Raw genomic sequence first — 25,083 nt, forward strand, 5'->3', positions numbered from 1 at the left:
TTTGTGCCTTTGTTATAACTTGAGCGTTTAATTCAAATTGGTAAAATTCGAGGTTTTACACCATAAACAAAATTTCCCGGAATAAATGGCTCAAAGATGTTTATTTTTCCATTAAATCATATTTTGACCAGATACATTTGACGGCGGTTCATTGTTCTCGCTTGTGCTGCCGCTTTTGGGACTTCCAAAACAAAACATGCTATTTTCATGGAAAAAAAATAATGTAAAGCGATACAGGCCCATATTTTTTCTAATATTTACATAATATGTGCTGGATTTACATATAAAATTAAAATACTGAATCAATTTGAAGCAATTAAAATTTCCGTTCCATCAAATGTCATTTGTAAATTGACCGCCACGCTCCCACTGTCACACTTTCGTGCATCGTCGCCATTTTTCAAAGCATATATTTACGAATCAAAAACAAACTTGGCCAAAAGCGGAAAATCTGGTTTCTTTTCCTGCGAAAACGTTGCACACGTCGCACAGTCGTGAATCGTGAGTATCGAACGTTTGCCCAAAGCTGTGAATCGTCGGGCTGGTGCATTTCATTCGCATTTCTTGCGGCAAAACACGCGTCCAGAGGGAAAATAACCTGTTCGCATCTCGGCGCTTTGTGCAAAAAGAAACTTTACCCGTGCATAACTCGGTCGTGGAACGATTTGTACCCTCTGATTCGGCTGGTCGTAACATTTCCGGTGTGTTCATTTCACTCCAGACGAACACACGGCAAAGACGATGTAGCCCCATTAGGGGGAATGCTCGCGTAAGGTTAGGTTGATAGCGTGTGTGTACTGAAAAGCGGAAAACCTGTGGCCACTTTGGTCCGAAAGTTGACAAAACAAAACGCCCTCCTCCTCCAGGCCCCGACCGTGGTCTACTTTCCGCGGCACCATGATAAACGTCGGTGCGGTCACGGTGGAAGCCCACTACTCGACGAACTACGTCGAAAACTATCTCGATTCGGTGGAAAACCTGCCGGATGAGGTGCAGCGGCATCTGTCCCGTATTCGCGAAATCGATGTCCTCTACCGGAGCCATCTGCGGGACGTGAACAGTTACTACGAGCAATGGAGCCTCAATCAGGCGCAGGCTGCGGCTGGATCATCCGGAGCCACGAAAGGCAGCACAACTGAGACCACCGCTTCGTCCACTACAGCCCCGGGCACGACGGCATCAACAGAGCAGAGCAACACGCTGAAGCGGGTCACCTCCCGGATACAGAAGAGTCTCATCGCGGCGCAAGAGTTGGGCGACGAAAAGCTTCAAATCATCCAGCAGCTGCAGGACCTGATCGATCACAAAACACGCCAGCTAGATCAGGATTTCGTCAATCTTGGCAACGAGTTCTTCGTGCGGCTGGATTATGCTCGCGACGATAAGACGCTCGATGGCGGTCGGGACGTCAATGGCACGAGTTTGGCCGGTGCTGCCGGTGGTAATGGCTCGAGCAACGGGCCGGGACAGTACGGAGTGACGGGCAATGGAACGGCCGGCGGATCGAACGGCTCCGGCGGGTATGGTAGCTCCGGTGGCAACGGTGGCAACGGAGGAATCGGTTCCAACTCGCATATCATGCACACGGCCAACGGCACGAGCGGTAACGGTGTCGGAAGCACACTTGGCGGTGGTAATGGTTCCGGAATGTACGGTGGAAACAACGGCAGCGGTTCACTGAGCAATGAGCGTAGCTCTAAAAGGGCCCGGCGGACGCGCAACGAGCAGACGGGTGGCTCGGCCAACGGTTCCAACACGCCAAACTCGATGTGTGGCGTTAGTGCGATGGATGTGGACCCAATCGAGGACGTTATTGGCGGCAGTGGAAGCGGTGTCGGGGGATCCGTTGGGTCGGGTGGCAGTTCCGGCAGCGGATCGGGTGGTAACGGCGGTCAGTCGGGCAGTATTGCAATCTCCGGTGGCAGCGGCGGAACGAACGTTGGCGGTGGCATTAAGCAGGAATCAGGCAGCGGAGGTAATGGTAGTGGAGGCAACGGAGGGGCAAGTACATCGGGAGGCAGCCATAATAGTTTAAGCGGGTCCGGATCCGGCCAAGCGCAAAGCTCAACGCTGGGCGGGAGCGGTGCCAAGAGCGGTAACGGTGGAAACGGTGGTGCAAACAGTTCGAGTTCCGGCTCTGGAAGCAGCGGCAACGGTGGTAATGGCAATGGCGGTAATGGCGGTGCAGGTGGTGCCGGCAGCAGCAGCTCTCAGCTAAACAGTTCCAACCAAGGCAGCGGCAAGAAGGGCACCGGAAGCGGCAATCACACGGGCAGTGGCAGTGGTGCCGGTGGTGCGAACTCGGGCAAGAAGAAAAAGCGCAAAACGGGCGGCCGTGGATCTCAGGCCACGAGGGAAGCTCGGGAAGATACGCCGGCGGCCGAAGAAACGATCGATCCGGACGAGCCGACTTACTGTCTGTGTGATCAGGTACGGCATTTGGACGGGGAGGAGGAAGAATTCAACCACACTCCCATTGGTTCGATATTATTTACTAATTTACTTTCCTTTACTTTGCAGATTTCATTCGGCGAAATGATCCTCTGTGATAATGATCTCTGCCCGATCGAGTGGTTCCACTTCAGCTGCGTTTCGCTAATCTCGAAACCGAAGGGACGCTGGTTCTGCCCGAACTGCCGTGGCGACCGGCCGAACGTGATGAAACCGAAAGCACAATTCCTCAAGGAGCTGGAGCGCTACAACAAGGAAAAGGAGGAGAAAACGTAGATTGACAATGGGCAGGTTCTTCCCCACGTTTCCAGCGCGACCGTAATCAAGCACCAGCCGCCAAGTTTTCTCTCCCGCCGACTGACGAATGTCGTTCGGCTCAACAGAACATATTTTCATAAGCGTTAGGCAACAGTTGTCTTGTTTCGTGTTTTTAGGCTTAAGCTTTTCTTCTCATTTCTTAACCATTAGTTGGCTCTCCAGCGTGGACTACTAGACAAGGATGATCCGATTCGAGACGCAGATAGGGAAGAACAGTCTTTCTTTTTTCTTCTATTTTAATTGTTTTCATTTAGTTCGATAGATTTTATGCTATACAGAGCCTGCGCAATGCAAAATGGCGCTTCCTTGAGGGAAAACGTATTAAATTGTACTGTGCCAGTGATGAATCACTGCAAACAAATGGCTTTCGATGGTGGTCGAATGGACTGGAAAGGCAACACGCTTCTTTGATAGGATTATTTCTAGCATCGCAGCGCTCGTTTTGTCATTCGTTGTCTTTCAGCCACCACGCAGTACCATTTAGTAGTGATGCATGCAAGCAAACGTGCCGCGCCAAGAAGGATAATAAAATCGAAAACACAGTACACTATATTTATGACCAGGAATCAGTAAAGTAAGTTTTTAGAAGGGAGGAAAGATTGAAAGTAAGGCATTTTTGAAAGATGATTAAAGAAAAATTTTATTAATCGGCAGATTATGAAAAGAAAGCTTGCTTTAGGAGAGTTTTTTCTGCACTCCGACACACATCCGACATACACATTTACGGACCTTTCCAACTTCATGTGCTTAACTGCAGTGTCACATGGCCATCCACCCTGCGTTCGAGTGACCGACGGGCAATGTTTATTTACCCTTCGATGCGTTTACGTTTGCGAACGCACGACGAAATAATAGCAACAATGTCGACGAGTAGTCATAGTTAGTGCCGAGCTGCCCGGGGGCACGTTTCATTTCGTACGCCACACAAACAGTCGAAAGGGCATAACGGTGGATTTGAGGTTCGCATTCTTGTGCGAGCTTTGCTCAGTGAATGAGGGTTACAAATTTTGCTCGAAAAGTTGCGGCGTTATCCAATTCTATATCAGGTTCCCACCATCGTTCCCAGTCTGCCAATTAGCGGTGACAAACGATTTAGTGATTTTGGTTGTTGTTAATCCAGTTTGTTTGCGTTAGCAACGGCGAGTTAGTCAATAGAGATAATCCGTTTGAGGCACAACTTGGACAACGGATTGTTTTTAATTACACTGTACCAACGTTGGACGGGGATGCGACATACGACACAAGAAAGAGTTACCCAATTTGCATACATTGTGCTGATGCTACAGCCCTTTTTTCGATAATCATTCTCCCAGATATTAAACCGGGACATGCTTTGTGTGTTTGTGCATGCAAAAAACACCCACAAACCTGTTATTGAGCCGTAATTGCATGCTTGAAGCGCGGCAGGAAGGCGAGCAGGCAGCGTCAACAACGTTTTTAATTTACCTCCGATTTTTTCCCTTCGTTGAGCAGAAGATATCGGACCCAAGTTGACCTATATCTTTTCTGAGGTGATCTTCCGAAAAGATCGATCGACCGACCCAACGGCAACTCTCCCTCGGATGACCTCAGCCCAGAATAGGCATTCTTTCAGCAAGTCATTCTATCATCCCTTTTACATCTTACGTTACTCCAAAAAAAGAAAGAGAAGCTTTCCACCCCAAAGCTTTCGTTGTGGTGCAGCTTTCGATGGTGATCGCGATCACGGAACCAAACGTACGTTTGTTTGCTACTCTCGCTCACCGTTTTCTTCGCTTTCGTGTCTCGGGTACCGTTTGCTCGGTGCGTTAGTGCTGCGAAGAAAGCCGTTTGCCGAGAGAATAATGCTCACTTCGGCTGCACGCAACTCGCCGTGCCACAGCCGTGGAAGGGGTAGGTTGGATGGTCGGGGTCGGGACTGCAACGCCGAAGTGAACGCCGGCGTGCCAGCGAACGATCGCACCCCGGCACAGTCCAACTGCGTCGCTGGGCGCGCTCGGCGGACGGTTCTCGGTGTGTGCGCCCCCTTTGGTGCTCATCCCTCATATCTCATCTCATCCTTTCGCGCTGCTCGCGGTTCCCGCAGAACCACGCGCGAGAGGGAGTTGCGCGAACCAGGAGAGCCCGACACCTGGGCAGCGTCCAGGCGGACCTGTTCGGGAACGGTCGCGGTGTATAAAACTCGATTCCCGCCCGCCGTTAGGTAACAGTCCATTGTGTAACGTTGCCGGGATCGCGAGCCATCCTGCAGGAACACAGCCGTGCGAGTTTGTGTGCGCGTGTATTTTGCCTACAAGCAAGTGACCAGCAATCAGTGAGAACAACATCTAAAACAGAAAAACAAACAGTGAACTACAGTGCTGAAGCAGTGGAAATTGGTGTTAATTGAAGAGCTTTGTACATCGATCACACGGACAACCACGCACGTGGAGAAAGTTCTGCTGCGGTGCGGGTTACTTGCGTACACCACATTAAACATTGTGTGTGGCATTTAAAATAAATATACTCGCGTCCTCCTCTCAGCTGCTCTCGCGGGCACGCCCGATGCCAGAGGTCGCCCCGACCGGACATTGAACGTAGAAAGAAGAAAGTTGTCGGTTGTTTACACTTCCGTCCTGAGTGGTGTTGTGGCTACCGTTTGTGACCGTTGGTGAGATACAGTAACATACCCCTCCCGAGGGCAGCAGCGACAATGACCTCCGGAAATTCGATAACAATACGTAAGTTACTTTTATTTTTTGCAAATTAAATTACCTCGTGATAATTGAGTGGAGTGAGTAGGTGCAGGTTGTTAATGCGTCTTTTGTTTTGTTCGGCAATCCGGATCCGGAGATGAGAGGAGATTGCCTCTGATGATGATGTTATCATGATTGCTTGTGTAACGACGCGAAGATTCTCAGAGAACAACTTCTTCCAACATAATTAATCTTGTTGAAGGGTCTGCAAACACGTTGTGGGATATCTTACAACTGAACCAATATTCGACCTGTAGTATAAAGTCCTTCGCACCATCGATGCGTTTACCATTTTCCCATAAAATCAATCAGCTCCGAGTTACAATGTGTCGTGGCTTAAGTGCTGTGCTAATCTTGCTCGTATCCCTTTCCGCGCAACTGCACGTTGTCGTTGGTGAAGAAGCTCCCAAACCGGAGAAGGAGATCTGTGGATTGAAAGTGGGTCGCTTGCTAGACTCGGTCAAGGGATGGCTATCAGTGTCGCAGCAGGAAAAATGTCCCCTCAACAAGTATTGCGAAAACAAGGTCCAAGCGAACCAGTACAATCTAGTGCCGCTTACCTGTATTAGGTGGAGAAGCCAGAATCCCGCTTCACCCGCGGGATCATTGGGCGGAAAGGACGTGGTGTCGAAGATTGATGCAGCTATGAGCAATTTTAAGACGCTGTTCGAACCAATGAAAGCCGATCTAGCCAAGCTGGAGGAGGAAGTTAAACGGCAGGTGCTTGACGCCTGGAAAGCGCTGGAACCGTTACAGAAGGAAGTCTATCGCAGTACGCTTGCATCGGGACGAATCGAACGGGCAGTTTTCTACAGCTTCATGGAAATGGGTGACAACGTAAAGCTGGACAATTATTTCCAGCCTGCCAACGTCGAGGAACTGCTGAAGTACGCCTGGGCGTTGCCGATGCACAAGAAGCAGCGTAGTATGTACGACCTGATCGGCCAGTTAGTGCAGTCATCCAAGAGCCCAATGCTCCAGACGCTTCACGCGGTCGAGCTGGCCACTGTGGTGAATCCGGAGCTAGAAAACCGTGAGAACCTGCTGAACGACCAAGTGGTGCAGCTACGTGACAATCTGTACAAGAATTCCTTCACCACGCTCGTGTCTATCGCAAGACACTTCCCGGACCACTTTGACACTCTGAGGCAGCGTTTGTTTAAACTGCCCGATGGTTCCAAACCCGGTGCCGATACGCTTCCCAACATTGTCAACTTTATCGCCCAACTTCCCAGCGATGAGCTGCGGCTTAGTTCGGTCGATTTGCTTCTGCAATCACTTACGGCTGAGAACGGTACGCTCGTCCAAGATCCCGAGTATGTGTACCGTCTGTCACAGCTGGCACACGTCATGCCCAGCCTGGTGGACGTGAAGGCTCATCCCGACCTACAGCAGAGCGTAGATGATCTGATGGCCAAATTCAACACCCCCATCGATGGCAAGACTCTCCAATACTTCCAGAACATTGGGATCAGCCCGTCCTCCTCGGTCGCTACCTGAAGTGTGCTGCCCTGTTCGCTCAATAAAGCTATCTCCAATTACTGGGGATTCCGTTTCGGTTGCATACACCGCCTGCCGATCACCGATCTTTATGTCTCACCCTTCCCCTTCCCCGGAAAAGATCTTCCCAGTGTGTCCAGAGAGTCTTCGAAACGTCCTTCCACCGTTTGCGTGTTCCACTTCGTGTTTGTGCATGATGCTCCCCCGTGCCGTCTCGATTGCATGTGAGATAATGTGTCGTGTCGCTGGCGGGCGCGGTAGATGCCGACAAGATGCGGCGGTCCGGGAATCCGCAATTATAACTGTACTCTTGCCCCCCGTCCATTATATGCCGGCCGGAGTTCGGTGTGGGTTACCACTCTGCCCTGTGGCTTCTTTCTGCCGCGATCTGCGCAAATCGAATAGAGAATCCTGCCCGTTTAATCTACGGCTGCGGTGGTGGCAAACCTTTGCGGGTGGTGTTTTCTCAGCTGAACATATACGGTGGGTTAAGTTTATTGAACAAGTTCTTGCTTTTTTCGTCGGTTTGTTGGTTTGTGTGTCCATTTCAACGCGTCGTTCGCACAGAACCTGTTTGCTTCCAATCCTATGCTCCCCGAACATACATGCAAAGGGCTCCATGGGATGCTGTGCCACTGGCAACACAGAACAAGACCTTAAGACACACACAGTGGGAGAATGAGAGAAAAAAACGGCACCACACAACCTCCGGTGGGCTGCACAATGTGGGCACATTCATCTTTGCTCCCCTTTGCGTGTGGACAGAAGCTGGCCCACGAAGAACCACCACGGGCAAAGCGGGTCAATAGCCCAAGCCGAACGGACATTGGGAAAGAAATAAACGGCCCGCTCTTGGCACAATCTCGAAAGCATCTCCGCGCGACCCTACGATCAAATCGGTGGGGCTCGATTGGGCCATAAAAAAAGCGCGACGATGGCCAGACCTCAAGAGAATGGATTATCCCCTCGGCGCTGATTACACTCCGTTAAACGGGGCTTTAGCATCGGCTGTCCAAATGCTGGGACGGAGACTGCAATTCACAGCCGCGCTCGGGACTAGCAAAAACCCGGGCAACGGATGTGCTAATTTGTCAATTCACGACCACCACCACCTACCTATCCCATCAGGTCCCCCCCCCCCCCCCCCCCACGATGAAGTTCTGGTCAACCCGGTTTCTTTTGGAGTTGTCTCCCGTTTGGCTTTAAATATAAATTCCCTTTTCTTCTTTCTTTTTTCGACCCGCTGATCGTTCGAGCACTAATTAACGAAAGTAACGGTGCATAACCGAACGGTCTTCCTGTGGATCGTGTTCTTGCAAGTCGCTGCCCGGCTTCGCTTCCTGTGTTTTGGGGTTCCCGGGTGTGATGGAAATTGAAAATCTCCAAAAAACACAGCGGACGCTTTTAGATAAAACAACTCGTTATATTTTGATGCATCATAATGTACGACAGATCGGTTGGATGAGCAGGGTAAACAGAAATTAACCAACCAAATAGAGCAGTGAAAAGTATACCGCAGAATCACCAAATTGTAGGGACGTTTTGATGAGACTGGCTGGGACATGATACATTAACCAAAATATTGGTTTTCTAGATCACGATCGCGTAGATATCGCCTTGTCTTCGCCTTTAGCCTTGCACGTACACAGTGCATTCATGCTCAAGGCAGCTTTTCCTGGTCGCTAGTACCGGAAGACGACACCAACTACGTCCATTTGCTTGTTAACAGCATTGAATATTTTAACGCATCATCACTCGTTCGAAAACACTGGTATCCTTCGCGCGAAGGTCTAACACCTCGTTAAATTGCCCCGTCGGAGGCGAAAGGAAGAACTGCCCACCGATAGTTTGACACACATAGCCGCATAACTTGGTAGTGTACCCCGAACCTGCCCAAGCGAGGAAGTAAGCGTAAGCCACCCGCCTCGCAGTAATTGACGCGCGATCACGATCGTGTGGACCTCGATTTAATGGGTCATGGTCGTCAAAAGGCACACACAAACATCGGGCCCGCAACGGTACACTGTCTCTCAAGTAACAGCAACAACCTCTGCCCACCTTACCAGAACTAAAGAGGGGGGACGATCCCACGATCGCTTCGGGAGAACTTCTGGCAAAGAAGTCAACATCGATTAAGGTCAGCAGGCGGCGGCTCACCCACTTCTGCTGCCCACACGTACGCAAATAAAACCCCTCGGTTGGTGACGACGAACCGTTCCGAAGTTCAATAAACTGATCGTGAAACCGATCTCAAGAGAAGTCACTGCACACAGGTCTGGTAGGTGTGTAAAATGGGCCAAACGGTAAGCCAACCAGGCTTGGGCGTTGTTTCGGGTAGAACAACACGCAAACAGTGCTGACTGGTAGGAGGAGAAATTGTACGACTGATGGAGCCGTTTTTTTACGAGTTTCACCTACATTTCTTGTGCTCCGGGAGTGGTTTGTTGTGTTGTTCTGCAGCGCACCTCTTCGCGCGCACCTCATTCTTATGTTCTCGGGCTTCTTTTCGACATCTTCGCTAGAGCCTGTACACTACAAAGGCAAGCGGCAGCCTTTGGTCGATACACGGGATAAAAATTAGCTTACCAACGAAGCGTAATCGTGTGGGGATTGATTGATCTAATAAAACATAACCATCGGGATTTGATGTCCGATGCGGTTCGTAGCAGCACACGTCTGGTTAGCACACACACATCTGCGGCCTCATTGCGGCGCAACAGCAGGCCGTTGGGAAATGAGAGCGTCTTCATCCGACACACAGCGTTGTTAGCAAGCCCATCGCCGTCCATCAGCTGGTTTTCGATTGAGCTCGGGGTGGTGGCCTCCGCCAGATACCGAAAGAGGTACCCCCTGCAACGTCTCAGGTGTGTGTAAGGGTAGTGAGCTTTCATGTTTTTTCATCAACATCACACCAGCGCAGCAGCGCTAAAGGGCCGCAACCAGTGTTCGTTCGAGCAACGGGCGAACATGTTGCCCGATTTTCCCGGTTCGAAACATGGCAGGGTCGGTTATGTTGCACCAATTGGAGCTAATCGTGGAGCGTAGCAGGGAAAGTTCTCGATTGTTGAGCGGAGCAAAGAAAAACTGGGGAAGAAGGAGTTAACAGAGCTTGGTTGTTAATTTTCCAACAACCAGCACAGATTGATGTTTACAATTTAATAAGAAAATTCCCGTTCACAGGTACGGAGGTGGTTTTCGCACATGATTTATTATATTGTAATTATGCTGCAAACCCATACTGACGTCACAGACGACCGCAGACAAACCCAACCCGATAAGGCAATGAAAAAACAACAGCTAACCGAATTGAATTGCACACAAAAAACGGATTTTCTTTCAATTAACGCTTAATAGCTTCATTTTATCTGCGCATTTCAAACAGTATTTTTTTGCAATTATCACCTACCTTGTGGGGAGGGTTGGTCCAATCAGCTGAACCTCCCAAAGCCCCGCAGCATGAGGAGGCATATCCACCACGCCCCGATCGCTTTTCCGATCGTTGGTCAATTGCTTTCCTTTGGCTGTTTTGTAACTTTTAGCAGTACGCCACTGTGGGAAACCCACTAAGCCTGTCTCAGTACTTCGTCGTGCGAAATCCGTTACCATAAATCCACCTCCCCCCACCCGCCCACCGTTACAGCCACCACCAACCAAAGTGGTCGTATTATAAACTGCCTCCTTTTTTATATCGTTGTTGTAAGGTTCGCACCTAAACAGCGCAATGGTGGAAAAAAGCGCATTAAATCATCGTTTCATCACACTTTCGCTCTTATTTTAGGGGCGCTTTTTTTGGAGGCGAAGACAGCGCAATGAACGCAGGTGGTAGGGTGGGGTGGGCTGTGGAAAACGAGAGCGTTTGAAAGTATGTGAAGTGAAGAGCTGCTGGGAAGCTGCTGTCGCTTTTTTTGCTTTTTTTTTTTTTGGAGATCTATCATGATCGAAGCAATGTTGGTTTTTCGGTGAATGTGCGTGCTGGGAGTTCCGAAATTGAATGGAAATGGTTTCGGAAAAAAACGCACTGCACAGTGAAACAATGATGCTCTAATTTCCCGACTTCTGTGGAGACATCGAAACGATCGCTTGAACAAATAATGGCCTACCCTGGTCAAAACGATGACACTCCGAGTCGCTTAATCGCAGCCGGATCGGTTGCACTGATGACACAGCAGCGCTGCATGAGGGGAGAGGGGGAGGGTGCTTAAATAGATGAAATTTTCCCGCACTTTCTATGGCGAAGGAAAAGCCATTCTTTCATATGTTTTTACACCACATCACCACCACCATCACTCCCCTCCGAGCGCGAGGGCCGGCCAGATGGTAGAAAGAAATGCAACCAAATTTGGTCGGAACGCTTGGCAAGCGCGGTTGGAAAGCAACAGCAGCAGCAGCAGCAGCACGGTGGAAAGTCAAGAAATCATAAGCTTCACCCGCCGCCGTTTTGGGGTCTTCGAGAGAGAGAGAGAGGGTGGTGGAATTCGAAACGGTCCGCACCCTTGGCCACGGGACGGAAGCTTTGCACAACAACAGCTTCACTCACGATCTCGCGCGCATCGGAGGCATCCTGCGCGCCTTGCATTCAACCGTGACCACCAACCGTGACTCGGAACGCAAATCGCGCCTGGTGGTGAACGGTATCGGAACGTGGTTGTGGCGTTGTGGTTGGTTCGTTGGTTCGGCATCGCGATTGCGCACCTGTCTGACCATGACCAAATGGCTCGGATCGCGCAAGAAAGATGAGATGATCCGTGGCCATGATGCAGCCAGAGAATGATGGGGGGTGGTGTTTGTGGTCAAAACCACCCTGCCCGCAAGTGCAAGGGGGATGCAAATGCACCGCCAAGTACACCGGTCCAGCACCAAGCCAGCGGGATTGACCCGTGTGTGCCGGTTGCCTAATCGCGTGTTTGTCGTTCGCTGCTGTTTTCGAACAATCTATCAGGCATAACGCGGCCGATCGTTTAACGGTTGGATGGATGGAGAATGCAAAAAAACATAAGACAGCAGCTTGATCTAGTTTTAACGAGGCAAAGTATCTGCCAGCTGGGGGACATCGTTGAGGTGCGCTAAATTGCTGATAGTGAAAGTAACGCTAATTGAATGTTGCTGTCGTTTAAAGCGTCATTTCTGTCCTACCCTGATTGATTGCCATTGTATGCTCTTTGCGCTTCAGATTGGCAAACCATTTTCTAGCACAAATCGATGCAACAACAACTGTCCCTAATTACATGTCCTGAGCCAAGGTTTAGCTTCTGATGTTTAGACTAATGAGCCTGAAATGGAACATTTCTTTCATGCTACCAATAAATTCCAAACCAAACAAACAAAGCCATCTCTCCATCCCGGATACTGCAAATTACACACACACACACATAAACCTTTCACACCATCACGATTCCGCGCACGTACAGCGCAACTGTTCACTTGCGCAGCTTTGCCATTTTGCATCCCAAAAAACCACCGCTCAGAGTTCAAACTGACCTGTCGTGGCGGGCGGCGGCAGCGTGGCGCGAGCAACCGCGTGATGAACCTTTCCGCCCCCAAATGCAAAGCCAGCTTTCACTCGCGCAAAGTGAGACTAAAAGCAACAAAAGCAAAGCTATGTTTTGCCTGGCCGCGAGAGGACCGGGTGATTGTTTTACCTCTTGTCCCAAAGAATTGGTGTCATGCTCAATCGCTGCTAGTTGCTTTAAGGACGTTCGCGCGGAATTGCGAAAAGAAATGCGTCACCGAAAGCTTCACACCACCGCCTCGATGCTCTTGCTTCTTCTACTTCTTCTTGAGAGTGTAATGTAGTGTAAAAAACTGTACCCAAAAATCCAAAACCACGAAGGGAACGAGAAGTGCAAAATGCAAAATAACCAAAACTCAAAGCTCAATCACCGCGCGTTAGCTTTCACCACTCTGTGCGCAGCACCGTCCGCCGTTGTTCTTGGCGGATTTGCCTTTGTCCTTTTCCTTTTTGGAAAGCATCGACGACGGGGGTTTTGTTTGTTTCAATTGAGCAACCCTTCCGGAGGGAGGGAGGGGGGGGGGTGTGGTAGGAGGCAAGTCACAATATTTGTCCATGTCGAGATTTATGGGCCACCCGCGGATTTGGAGCGGTGCATTTATTTTGCCCAAAATTTATGAGCTTCCTGGATTGGAGCGCGACTCTGGACAGTACAACAGCAGTAGCTTGCAAAATAGAAAAGACCTCTCCTCTGCCCAAACAAATACACACACACACATACACACACACACACACACACTTTCTGCTTGTATTTTCCAATTTCACCACCAAACAGCAAACTCCCCACGTGGTTGCGTTGTTGATTCGCGTTCGCCAGCAGCAGCTGGGAAATAGCTTCCCATTTTTCATTTAAACATTCGCCTTGTCAAACGGTTAGTCAATCATGCTCACACGGACTTTCTCCGCGCGGTTAATCGAAATTGAAATCGATCCCAAGCGCGATCGGATCGGAACACCAATCGAAAGCTGAATTCCACCGTGGATGCATTTCAATCGATCGATCGATTGCACTGGCCCGGTGAGGTTGCCATCATTAACACCTACTTTTCGGGCACATTCGTTAGGCATAAATGTTGAGACGGCAAAAGTGTACCACTACCAATTTTGAGCGACGGAGAAAGGGCGGATGCGTTGGGAACATGTTATCTAAAATAAAGATTAGCTGTTGGCTTTCCTTCCCAGCTCATTCTTGCTTCATTCTGCGGTTGATTTGCTCCGATTGCAGGGCGTACATCTGTTCCCAACCAAATGCCCTCCCCAAACCAAACACCCAACGACTTTCACACGAAAGTGAGTGCCGTTATCAGCGGTTTGCTGTGTGCCTCATGAATAAATCACCGTCGCCGTCTTCCACATTTGGGACCGGGACTTATATACGCGGCTGCCAAACGCGATCTGCCCGTTAGACTACCCCCTCACCCGGTATAAGCTTCCTTCTCCCTCCTCCTTCCGGGCCGTTGTTAATTCATCACGACATTCAATTATGTTTCTAGCGCACTGGCAGAACACAACACGAGGGCAAATTTTCTTCTCCACAGTTTTGAAGCATCAAAGAAAAAGAAATCATAAAATCCCGAAGCTGGAACTCTTCCGTGTGGCGTTTAGATGGAGCGATTTGAATTAATTTGATCGCACACAGCCTCCATTTATTGCCCCGCTAAGAGATTGCGTGCGGTGTGTGACTTTATTTCAATTTTTTTTATATCGCCCCTTTTATATCCGTTCCGCTGCATTTGGCTGGCGGCCGAAACGTGCAACAGTGGCGAGATGTGTGTGTTTGGGTGTGGTAATGACTCTTTTTTTTAATGAAATGGAGAAAGAGAAGGAAAAACTCCAAACATGATGCCGACATTGCGGGTTTCCGGACTTTCACCCGGCTGTTCGGTGGGTGCCCGGGAGTTACGAATCAAACCGCCGTTGGATAATGATACCGGGGGCAAATGGGTGTGAAAAGGAAACTGTCATCCAGCTGGGTGCGGTGGTACAAATCGCTCATAAGTATGACCACGATCTGCGAAACACACCCTGATGTTGGCTTCGGTTGCCATTCGGTGACCCTCCATTGCAACGCAGCCCGCACGTGATACTCCACTAGCTGATTATGATGTGATTTTCCGACAAAATACGATGGGAACTGCCTGCCGCATTATGTGCGAAAGCATGTCGTTGCGTACATAAATTGCCGCAACGTAAGCGAAACATTCTCCCGCTGGGGAAATCCCTTGGCGCGGGGGAAAACTCATCACAAAATTAGTACTCTCTCGTGAGCGGGTGCGGCACGAAACAGATGGGATGGAGTTTCACCTGCGGCAAGCCGTTGCAATCATTCATGTTTAATTGATTCATTTTTTGTTGTTGCTCCCCCCCGACTAATGCATCATTTCGATTGTCTTTCTCCCGTCCGCAGTGGTTTGCGCCTTGCTCGCCGTGGTAACGCCTGCCTGTAACGCTTTGCCGAAGCAGCGTTACTCGCGCGATGGCGGCGAGCCGCGCAGCTTGGTTGGTGTCTCGACTAACATCATCACGAGCAGCCTGCTGAAGGGAGCCGCCGAAACGCCGGGCAACCATGTGTTTTCGCCGATCGGCTTTTCCTCGATACTGGCCATGATCAGCGAAGGGGCGGAAGGTCAAACGCTGAAGGAGCTGTACGACGTGTTCAAGTTTCCCACGGACAGGGATTTGGGTGAGTGTCACACGCTGGCTTCTCTTCCAGCACACGGGAGCCCGTTTCTATCTCCTCTTCTCTTTCAGTTCGCAAAGCGTTTGATGTTTCGCTCAAGCGTTTGAGCGGCCAAAATCCAACGGACGAGCCGCAGTTCAAAACCTGGTTCTACATCTACAAAAACAACAGCGTGCTGCAGGCGTACAAGGATGTGCTGGAGCAAAACTACGCCGTAGAGGTGCGGGACATCGAGCGGAATGATTACAACTTTGATGAGCCCAAAACCTCCCTCGACCCGGTGGTGGTCGAGGAGGAGATCATCGAGGAGAGCAACGGTCCCGACGGTGACAACCTCGTGCTGGAGCAGGGTAGCAACAATAGCAACAGCAAGGATATTGTTGACTTTGAGGTGCTGAAGATCAAGTCGGCCCTACCGGTGGAGGACGAGCTGCGCACGGACACTGGCATCAGTACCAAGTACGACGAGATCGACGATGAAAACCCAAAGTTTGACAAGAACATTGACGACAAGGAGTACGTTGATCCGACCAAAATCAAGGAAGAGCTGGCGAAAAAGAAGATGGAAGCGATGAACGAAGTGGCGGCCGACGCTGACCTTGACGATGCTAAGATGAAGAAAACGCCCGACTCGATCGATCGTGTCGATCATGAGCAGCCCGAAAAAATGTCGCTATCGCTGAAGAAGCTGGGTTTGGACGATGAGCAAGAGGTCATGCAAGCGGTCGAAAGTCAAGGCTCACGAAGGAAGGTACGGTACGAAAGTTGCGAAGGTTTGAGGTGCCTATTAATTACGGAAAAACTCGTTCTTTATTGCAGTTCAACGTTCGCCGATCGTTCCTAACCGGAGACATAGCGTCGGCCCTGAGTGGAAACTCTTTGGTTGGACGAAAGGCGAATCTTAAAGACGATGAAGAGCAGGTCAACGAATCCAAGATGCTGCTGTTCAACGGTCTGTACTACAGAGGCAGCTGGGCTACGCCATTCCAGGTACGGGAGATAAGGATACGAAAGATAAGAGATAACATGAGAATATGTTGTGATAACAATATCTCCATTTCCTGCTTCGCAGCAACTTCGCACGGAGGAAAGTAAATTCTTTACCAACACGGACGAACGACCAGTCATGATGATGCGATCGCAGGGTACCTTTGGTGTGGGAAAGGATGAACAGCTGGATGCTAAGTTCTTGGAGCTACCGTACAATGTAAGTCCGGGGAATCAATTTCCACTCAACGGAATGTGTACTAATGTTCCATTTTCATCTTCTCCACAGAACTCCCGCTATTCGCTTCTGCTGATGGTTCCCAACAACAAGGACGGGCTGAAGGAGCTCATCAAGAACTTCAACCCCGATACCCTCAGCACCGTGCAAAAGTCGCTGGTGCAAATGCCGGTCCAGATCTGCATTCCCAAGTTCCGCATCGATACCACTAGTCGTGCTGAGAAGCCACTGGCAAAGGTAAGCCTCGGCCAAGCATTCCAAAGCTCACAGTTGTAATTGCATTTCGTTCCCCGCAGCTTGGACTCATCACCATGTTCACCTCGAAGGCGGACCTGAGCGGCATTACCACCGAGCAGAAGATCCACGTCGACGAGCTGGTGCAGCACGTGTCGATCCGCGTGGACGAAGGTTCCAGCAGCGAGAACGCCCTGTCGGCGACGAACATTGTCGAGGCGAAAACGATCGACGACGAGCAGGAGCAGTTCACTGCCGACAAGCCGTTCCTGTTCTTCGTGCGCGACGTCGTGGACGATATCGTGATCGTTGCTGGCAAGATCACGGACATCCCGTACGTCGACTAGAGGAGTAACTGTTCCCACGCCCCGCCGGAATGAAGGCACTGTCCAGCATTCGTAGTTTTTAGCTTTCCTAAATTACGGTCCACTACCCTCATAGTCAGTACGTGATAGAACGATTGTGAAGTGTACAACGATTGCTAGGTACAAACGCCTAGCAAGTATCCTCCTCTTCGGTTGGCGATAGTTAGAGCTTATATTGAGCTCGATTTATTCGCTGCACATCCCTGTTGCATAGGGGGCAAGTACTCCGTCCGAAACTTTTGGCCGTTTCGTTCCCGCCGTGATATTTCACCACGGCGACTGAAGCATTGAACAACATGAACAACATTTTTACAATTTTGACTTTTTGAAAATGCCGGTGAGATACTTCCAGCAAGCCTTTATATAGGCATTCCTGTGCCTAAAAGGTGTTCCCATTTAGATAAACATTCAGCTACGAATATCCCCCACCCACAACGATCAACGGACGAGACAGTCTCCAATTAAATCGATGATTTAATTACACCTCTCTCTCTCTCTGTCCTCTCATACTGCACACACACATCTCTTCTTCTGGAGCCGTTCCGAAGGCTCCACTAGATGACGATGAAACGACGAAGCTGAATGCGTAACGATGCGTCCAGATGCGACCCCGTTTTAATAATCGATCTCACGAAAGCGACCGTCACACCAACATGATCGTTTCAAGATATGGTATCTTCGGTACAAAAAGTATTTTGAAATCGTACTCAACCGTTTGGCACCGACTGGTTTCGCGCATCGATTACAAAGCCTAGAGCAACATGGCGGGAACGATTTGGTTTAAATTATGCAACAGGATAATAGACCAGCACAACCGGAAGCGATCGTACGGATGTATAGAGTATGTAGTGGCCGCAGTTAGTATGTATAGATGCCTAGGTAGAGCGATTATTTATGATTATTTAATGTAAACCAGGACTAATTTTATCTGTACCATTCTCTTAATAAAAACTGTACACAAAGTGTGTGTGTACGCAAAATCAAAATGCATGCAATTATCAATTTGGTTTGATTTGGGTTAAAGAAAAACTTTTAAAGTGTTCACAAATATATGCATCTTCTATTGGGTTCACTGTGACTTTGTCCTTAATCAACAACGACTTTCATAATCTTTGTGTTGAATTCATGCTACCATGAATGTTTCACAGATTTGCTTATTTGCATAAAACTATAGCGCTCAGGCGCGCCTCTCGAGCACAAACTAGTTCTAGTTGTGGCAACTACTTTTGAGCGCGTTCGTTGAAAATAGGAATTTCCATCTTGAGTTTCCAAAAACATTTAAAGAACCCGTTCGTATTAGATTGCAGATAATCCCTACGCATATTTATAGTGCGGAACCATCATCAATAGCTTACCATCGCAACGGACGCTACACCTTACTGATAGTAAGATAAACTCTATTCTGCCCTAGACACTCATAAACAAGTGCGCCTGCACCATGGTGACTCATGTTTTGCCAACCCGTGAGCCCTCCGACCCTTCTTGCAAGTGATAATTGTTCAAGCGATAATGCACAACTCTCACACTATCACGTCGATCAGGTAGCGCTAGGTGGATTGCCATACACCGGCCGATCCCCGGCTGTGCTTCTGAACGATCACATAAAACAAGTCACCGCTCAGCATAACAGGTTTGCGCGTTCGAAGTCGCACCAAAACACCCAAACCGTCCCGATGGCGGGCGGCATTACGCAGTCCGTGTGCCGTCCGTCAGTCACTACGCGACCAGCGGCCGAGGCAGATTCACAATCTGCAACGATCGCTCGCAACTCCCTATTTAGCACAATAAACGCTCTCGCAAACAGGCCCGCACCACCACCGAGCGTGCGCATCGCGGTGACGACGTTGTTTAACAACGGAAATCCCGCGCGGCAAAACCTGTTCGCGGCTATCGTTCGTGGTCGTGGTCGGGTGTGTGTGGCACACCGTGTAGTGTGGGCAGAGTGTAAGGTCGCTGTAAGGAAATCAGCACCTCGCATCAACACTCTCGGCTTTAGCGCCACTACCAACAGTCAGTCAGTTCGTCACGATGAGTGTAACAAGTTTGGTGGATGGTGAATTTTTGCTCCGGCCAAGTAACCGGGCATGCTGGATTTTTCTCATTTTTGGTAAGTCCCTGACCCATGTTCCCGTATGTGTGTAGAAGTGTGCTACAATAATAAAGACGGAAGATGCTAATGAATCGATCATACCGATCGCACGCGGCACTGAAAAGCCTCGTGGTCAAGGTGATACAACAGGCGACTGAGTTTTCCGTTTTGCGAGCGGAGCATCTCTAATCGGGCGTTGTGGTGGTGTTAGTGGAATCTTGTGACACGACGCGTTTTATCCACGCGTGAGGAGTGGGCAGACTGGTTTCTGTAACCTTTGCCGGAGTAGCCAGTTTCGGAAGAGCGATGCCACCCAATTCCTAATTCTGTCCTCTTTCAGTTGGATTCCATGATGGATGTAGTCAATCTTCAGAAGATCAAAGCTTCATACATCATACTAGACGTATCTGTTTGATTTATCTTTTGGTCTGTCTTTTTATTTCCCCTCAGCCTCCTCGCTATGTCTGACAACGGCGCAAACTGTACAACAATTTGCATATAATACGGATTTCTTCTTTCGAAATCCCTCGGAAATCTATCCTCAACCGGTGTACGTACCGAAATCTCAACAGGAGACAATAAAAACATACGAAAAAATACAATTTGAAGACTCCTCTCTGCGGTTTCCGGCGCCGAAGCAGAATGAGCAACAGCAACCTCAGCCTCAACCGCCAAAAACGCCCGGAGCGATGCAGTTCGCCTGGAACATGATGAAGGTAAGGCCGATCTCGCCCCCGTGCCTACTGCGCCTTACATTACGCTCATTAACGATTGTACTCTCTTTGCAGATGATGGTATTACCCCGACAGGACAACACAGTCATCTGTCCAATACTGCCACAAACCCTTCTGGCGACCCTGCACGATGGGGCCGATCGTGCTGCTCAAGCCGAGCTAAGCTCCTCATTACTTGCCACCTCGCAGGAACTAGGACAGATCGTGCGCAGTCAAGAGCTCGCCATTCGAGGGTCGAGTGTAAACAGGCTCGATCAGGCGATGGCCGTCTTTCTCGGAACGGATACGAAAATCAGCAAACCCATCCAGGATAAAGCACTCCAGAATGGGGTAGAGTTTGTGCCGGTGAATTTCCTCAATCGCAACACCGCTGCCGCTACTGCCAATGATTGGGTGGCGCGAAAATCGCAAGGCCTTATCCGTGAAATCGTTGCACCCAGTAAGTCTTGCTAATTACTCACAAAGAAAACCAAAAACTAATTCGAGTCTTGTTTGCAATAATTTCAGCTGCTCTCGACGCCTCAACACGTCTACTTATGGCGAGCGTGATCTATTTCAAGGGCAAATGGAAGTTTCAGTTCACCAAAACGGAACCGGGACTATTCGAGACGGCGCCCAGCGCTGACTCTAGATCTCCGGTCGCTCAGCTGGGACCGATGATGTACCAGTTCAACAGGTTCCGGTATGGAGAGATAGATTTCACGAATGGTCATGGTATGCGGTGGGTAGAGCTGCCGTACGAAAGTTCCTCCCTGTCGATGGTTCTTATGCTACCGAAGATGCGACACCAGCTGCAGCAATCAGCTCAGCAGCTTAGCGTTGCTGATGTAACTGAAATTATTACGAGTTTGAATCAGAATCGTGGCACCAATAAGATGCACCTGACCGTGCCAAAGTTCAACGTATTCAGCTCGCTGTCGCTGGTGCCCGCGCTCAAGCATCTTGGTCTAAGGTCGATCTTTGATCGTGCTTCAGCGCTTCAGAACCTGGCAAACGAACCACTGGTCGTGCGCGATGTCTCCCAACGGACGTTCATCTCGGTTGACGAGCAGGGTACTACTGCGGTCTCGGCCGCTTCGCTTGCATTCGTGGCACTCAGTGCCGCCCCACCACCACCGATCATTAACTTTACCGTGAACGAACCGTTCCTTATGATGATTGTGGACAAGATACACGAGTATCCGCTGTTTGTAGGAAAGATAGTGAACCCGACTTTGAACTAAGTTCGAGATATTCCAGCCGGTTTTTCGTACGTGGCATGAAACGTACATACCTCTTATAATGTTAAGTTCCCTTTAGCAAGTAGGTCCGAGTAAATAAAATGACTTAAAAATGATCCTTCTTTGATGTTTAAGAACGAAAGAGAAATCTATTAAAAATGTCTATCAATGTTTCATAATTACTGAATAAATCATTCAAAGATATATCACAATCCAAATTCTCAAGATCCTATGCTTACCATGGCGACCTATGTTTACCATTCCAATCATTAGGCATGTAATAATTTGTACAATATTAATTACTGGATGTCATTAAATGTACCTGGCACTGTATTTTATTTGACATCTCGAGATCGCCTATGGATCGCCGAGAGACGCGATACGAACAACTCATCTCAACCGCACTACGATGATCGCCACCGAGTCCAACATCTCTCTCGAATATTTTAAGAACAAAATAACTGTGTGATGGCATGCTCATTCAACCAACTATCAGAGCTCTGCATTCAGGTAAGCTATGCAAGCCAGCCAGTCTCACGATCGTCGCGCTACTACGAGGCCTTGATTGCGCGCTGGGACGCTGAGCAAAGCTAAGAAGTTTCTTACCTAGACTCAATGTCAGCCAGTGTTATTTGAGTTCAAAATGATTTGGATGCATACATTTTATCGAAGTGATTATAATAACCTTTGCTAGAGAACAGAAGGAGCATTTACAGGCTTGAGTATGCCGTGTGAGAACATTGAATGTGTTATCAATTGTACGGCTTGACCTCTTCGATTCGTTGTTCATATTGGCTTACAATTCGCATTAGCCATACGCGGCCTTGTTACCTCAAATCTCGATTTCTTTTCTAATGCAGCAATAATTCCTGGTTCCTCGACTCTGCTATGGAACGGCAACCACTATGATACGGGGTTGACTGAAGCCGGTTCAGTGCCGAGCAGTCCGATTGTAAAACAGCCTGTCGACGAAGACAATATGGAAGTTCCGGCACCGTAAGAAGATCCTCCTTCGATGTTTAAGACCAAAAGAGAAATCAATCGAAACTGTTACGAAAGTCATTGTAATCAAAAATTAAAATGCAAATTCCAATCATTAATCCTATCATAATTTATACAATATTAATTACTGGACGTCATCAATTGTGTCCAGCACTGTACTTTACTTGACATCTCGAGATCACCGAGAGATGCCATATGAACGACTCATCTCAATCGAACTACGATGATCGCCACCGCCTCCAACATCTCTCTCCCATTTTTGCCCCGTGCTGGTGTGTTTGTGTGTACATGTTCGAAGGTTTCCCCCGGTGGAAGAACAAAACAACTGCGTGAGAGCATGCTCATCCGACCAGTTATCAGAGCCCTGCATCAGAGCTGCGCAAACCAGAATCGAGCAGCCAGCAGTCTCACGATCGTCGCCCTACTACGAGGTCGTGATTGTGCACTGTGAAGCTAAGCTGAGCTTCTTCCCTAGACCCGTAGCAGAGTTTGTGGCTGTGCATTTCGCCCGCATTTCGTCAGTCAGTGTTCTTTGAGTTCAAAATGATTTGGATACTTCTAGTAGTGGGTATGGATACATTTTATCGCATAGTGAATATAGTGCCATGAAAATTACCTTTGCTAGAGAACAGAAGGAGCATTTACAGGTTTGAGTATGCCGTGTGAGAACATTGAAAGGCTTATCAGTTGTACGGCTTGACCTCTTCGATTCGTTGTTCAGATTGGCCTACAATTCGCATTAGCCATACGCTGCTTTGCTGCTGACATGCCAAGCGTCCCTCGATATTCTATCAATTCTTCGCAGCTGTATGGGTAAATCCCTCCATACCGTGAGCTGCTGGGAATTCCCCCGGACCGGACTGGCTCGTCGATGCTGGTTTCGTGTGATCATGTTTGCTTTGCGGCTCTACGAAAAACCGGAATTAATCTCATCGCTAGATTATGTTTTGCTTGTTTATTATCACAATCCACTGTACTTCGCTCAGCGTTCGGAATTAATGATCGAGTCGGACTGGCGACGAAGAAACTGTGCACATCAAATCCTGTTTTCCTAATGCAGCCATTATTTCTTTTTCTCCATTTGTGTGCTTTATTTTCAGCTCTTGCCACGCACGGCTCCTGTCAACGATTTAAAGGCTCTACTTTCACAACAAAGGATGATTACTGCTTTTTGAATGGAATCCGCCAGTCAGAGTGTGATTATCAATTTGCGACCTTCCTAGACGCTAATCCACACTTCGTAAAATGCATCGCCAGCCTTCCCATCTACTCCGATCGGTGCGCCACGATCAACTCCGCGTTGCAGCCGAGCAAAGAGCCAGCACCATGCAACGGTAATCGCTGTACCTATGATACGCGGTTGTCCGGAGCCGGTTCGGTGGCGAGCACATCGATGGATAGACAACCGGCAGGCGATGCGGGTCTGGAAGTGCCCAAGCCGTCGGTTCGATACGACAAAAAAGTGATGGACTTTGCGGTCAAACTTTTCCAAAAAGCATTCCCCAGCGACGATACAAGCAATTACATCATCAGTCCGATCATGGTACAGTCGCTGCTCTCTTATCTGTTTGATGGCGCTTCCAATGCAACGCGCCTGGAGATGGAATCCGTGCTGCAGCTTAACATGAACGATCTGCACGACATTGAGCGCGCACTGACACCGCAGGCGGACCAGGAACCTATCACCAAGAACAAACTGGATTCGGCTTCACAGATATTCAAATCGACCACGTTCGAGCTTCTGCCAGCATTCCGCGACTCGCTCAAGAGCAACCATGTGCCACTGAGCGAGATGGACTTCTCCAATCCAAGACTTGCTTCCGAAACCATCAACAACTGGGCGCGTGAAAAGACCCGGCAGCGTATTCAAGAGGTCGTCGATGAAAGTATGTACACGTTTGCGTTCTGAAATGCTGTGCTCTAATAATGGTTGTGACTTTATTTCCCCTTCAACAGAATCGATCGATCCCCAGACCAAGCTGTTCTTGATGAATGCCCTCTACTTCAACGGTACGTGGTTGAACAAGTTCCCCAAAACGGAGCGAGGAGCTTTCTATGTCAGTGGACAACCACCCGTACGGTCGTCCGTGAATATGATGTTCCTGACGAAGGAGCTCCGTAACGGCAACACCCGAACTGACGATTCGGCGCACGGTATGACCTGGATCGAGCTACCGTACGATGGGGATCGGATGTCGATGATCCTTTTCCTGCCCAACGAACAGTTCCAACTCGATCGAGAGCTGCGTCGGTTTACCGCACAAGACCTGCTCACCATCCTGACGGAGATCGAACAGGATGAACCGAGCAAGGTGAAGCTTCAGCTGCCAGAGTTCAAAGCGGAAACTACGGTTTCGCTCGTGGAACCGCTTAAGAAGGTTAGTATTAGTAGTCAGATGCAACCCGAGTACGGAGTAATTATGTTTTTTTAAATATCCTACTTGTTTTCCTCCTCTTGCACACAGTTGGGCGTTGCTAGCATTTTTGGAGACAATAAACCATTCGATCAACTTTCGAACGACAATGTGAAGGTATCGGACGTAAAACAAAAATCCTTCCTGACGGTCAACCCGCATGGTACGGTTGCCGCAAGCGTTACCACAGCAACGGTCATTCCACTTAGCATTACGCACACGTTGGACTTCAAAGCTGATCAACCGTTTGCACTGATCATTATGGACAAAAAAAACAAGCTGCCATTATTTTTCGCCAAGATTAGCAAACCGTCGAAGCCGAAAGATCCATTCAGACGAGGATAAACCGTTTTAATGAGGAAAACAATATTATTGACTCTCGTAGAAATGTCATAATTTTACAATATCACTTGGTACATCTCATGCGTCCAATAAATCTTCAACATGTAAAAGTATCGAATGGGTTTTCAATTTACTATCACTAGGCGTTGTAAAAAAAAAACTTTTACTTTATGGTAAAATAAAAACATTTAAAATAAAACTGTGCAAATAGTTGCAACGGACAAACAATAACACGCATAATATTTTGTCCACTCAAATCATCTTTTGACGCATGACACGATAATTG

The 25,083-nt window shown here is 48.9% G+C and overlaps 5 protein-coding genes and 1 long non-coding RNA gene across 6 annotated transcripts in view; 5 read left to right on the top strand and 1 right to left on the bottom strand.

Annotated features, from left to right (window-relative positions):
- Positions 1-363: 363 nt before the first annotated feature.
- On the top strand, positions 364-3,437 carry LOC1281805 (keratin, type I cytoskeletal 9). Its single transcript, XM_321766.4, has 2 exons — positions 364-2,430; positions 2,521-3,437. Exons 1-2 carry the CDS (start codon positions 898-900, stop codon positions 2,725-2,727), a joined length of 1,740 nt encoding a protein of 579 aa, XP_321766.4. The 5' UTR covers positions 364-897; the 3' UTR covers positions 2,728-3,437.
- Positions 3,438-4,722: 1,285 nt separating this feature from the next.
- Positions 4,723-17,982, top strand: LOC1281803 (serine protease inhibitor 88Ea). Its single transcript, XM_321764.6, has 7 exons — positions 4,723-5,468; positions 14,900-15,175; positions 15,244-15,923; positions 15,992-16,162; positions 16,245-16,379; positions 16,449-16,634; positions 16,694-17,982. The coding sequence occupies exons 1-7, from the start codon at positions 5,441-5,443 to the stop codon at positions 16,976-16,978; spliced, it is 1,761 nt and encodes a 586-aa protein (XP_321764.6). The 5' UTR covers positions 4,723-5,440; the 3' UTR covers positions 16,979-17,982.
- LOC1281804 (uncharacterized) lies at positions 5,534-7,069 on the top strand. The gene has a single exon (XM_321765.4). The coding sequence runs from the start codon at positions 5,763-5,765 to the stop codon at positions 6,981-6,983; it is 1,221 nt and encodes a 406-aa protein (XP_321765.3). The 5' UTR covers positions 5,534-5,762; the 3' UTR covers positions 6,984-7,069.
- The window catches only part of LOC133391070 (uncharacterized), a 39,407-nt gene continuing 22,444 nt past the window's right edge, over positions 8,121-25,083 (bottom strand). The window contains exon 3 of the long non-coding RNA XR_009764563.1: positions 8,121-10,067. This is a non-coding gene — a long non-coding RNA (uncharacterized LOC133391070). The remainder of the gene's footprint in view (positions 10,068-25,083) is intronic.
- LOC4577238 (antichymotrypsin-2) lies at positions 18,689-21,155 on the top strand. The gene is made up of 4 exons (XM_001238537.4): positions 18,689-19,103; positions 19,536-19,801; positions 19,874-20,258; positions 20,327-21,155. The coding sequence occupies exons 1-4, from the start codon at positions 19,025-19,027 to the stop codon at positions 21,040-21,042; spliced, it is 1,446 nt and encodes a 481-aa protein (XP_001238538.4). The 5' UTR covers positions 18,689-19,024; the 3' UTR covers positions 21,043-21,155.
- LOC1281802 (serpin B8) lies at positions 22,216-24,910 on the top strand. The gene is made up of 4 exons (XM_321762.6): positions 22,216-22,609; positions 23,142-23,927; positions 23,998-24,419; positions 24,507-24,910. The coding sequence occupies exons 1-4, from the start codon at positions 22,585-22,587 to the stop codon at positions 24,798-24,800; spliced, it is 1,527 nt and encodes a 508-aa protein (XP_321762.5). The 5' UTR covers positions 22,216-22,584; the 3' UTR covers positions 24,801-24,910.

Source organism: Anopheles gambiae, chromosome 2, assembly GCF_943734735.2.
Source record: "Anopheles gambiae chromosome 2, idAnoGambNW_F1_1, whole genome shotgun sequence".
NCBI lineage: Eukaryota > Metazoa > Arthropoda > Insecta > Diptera > Culicidae > Anopheles > Anopheles gambiae.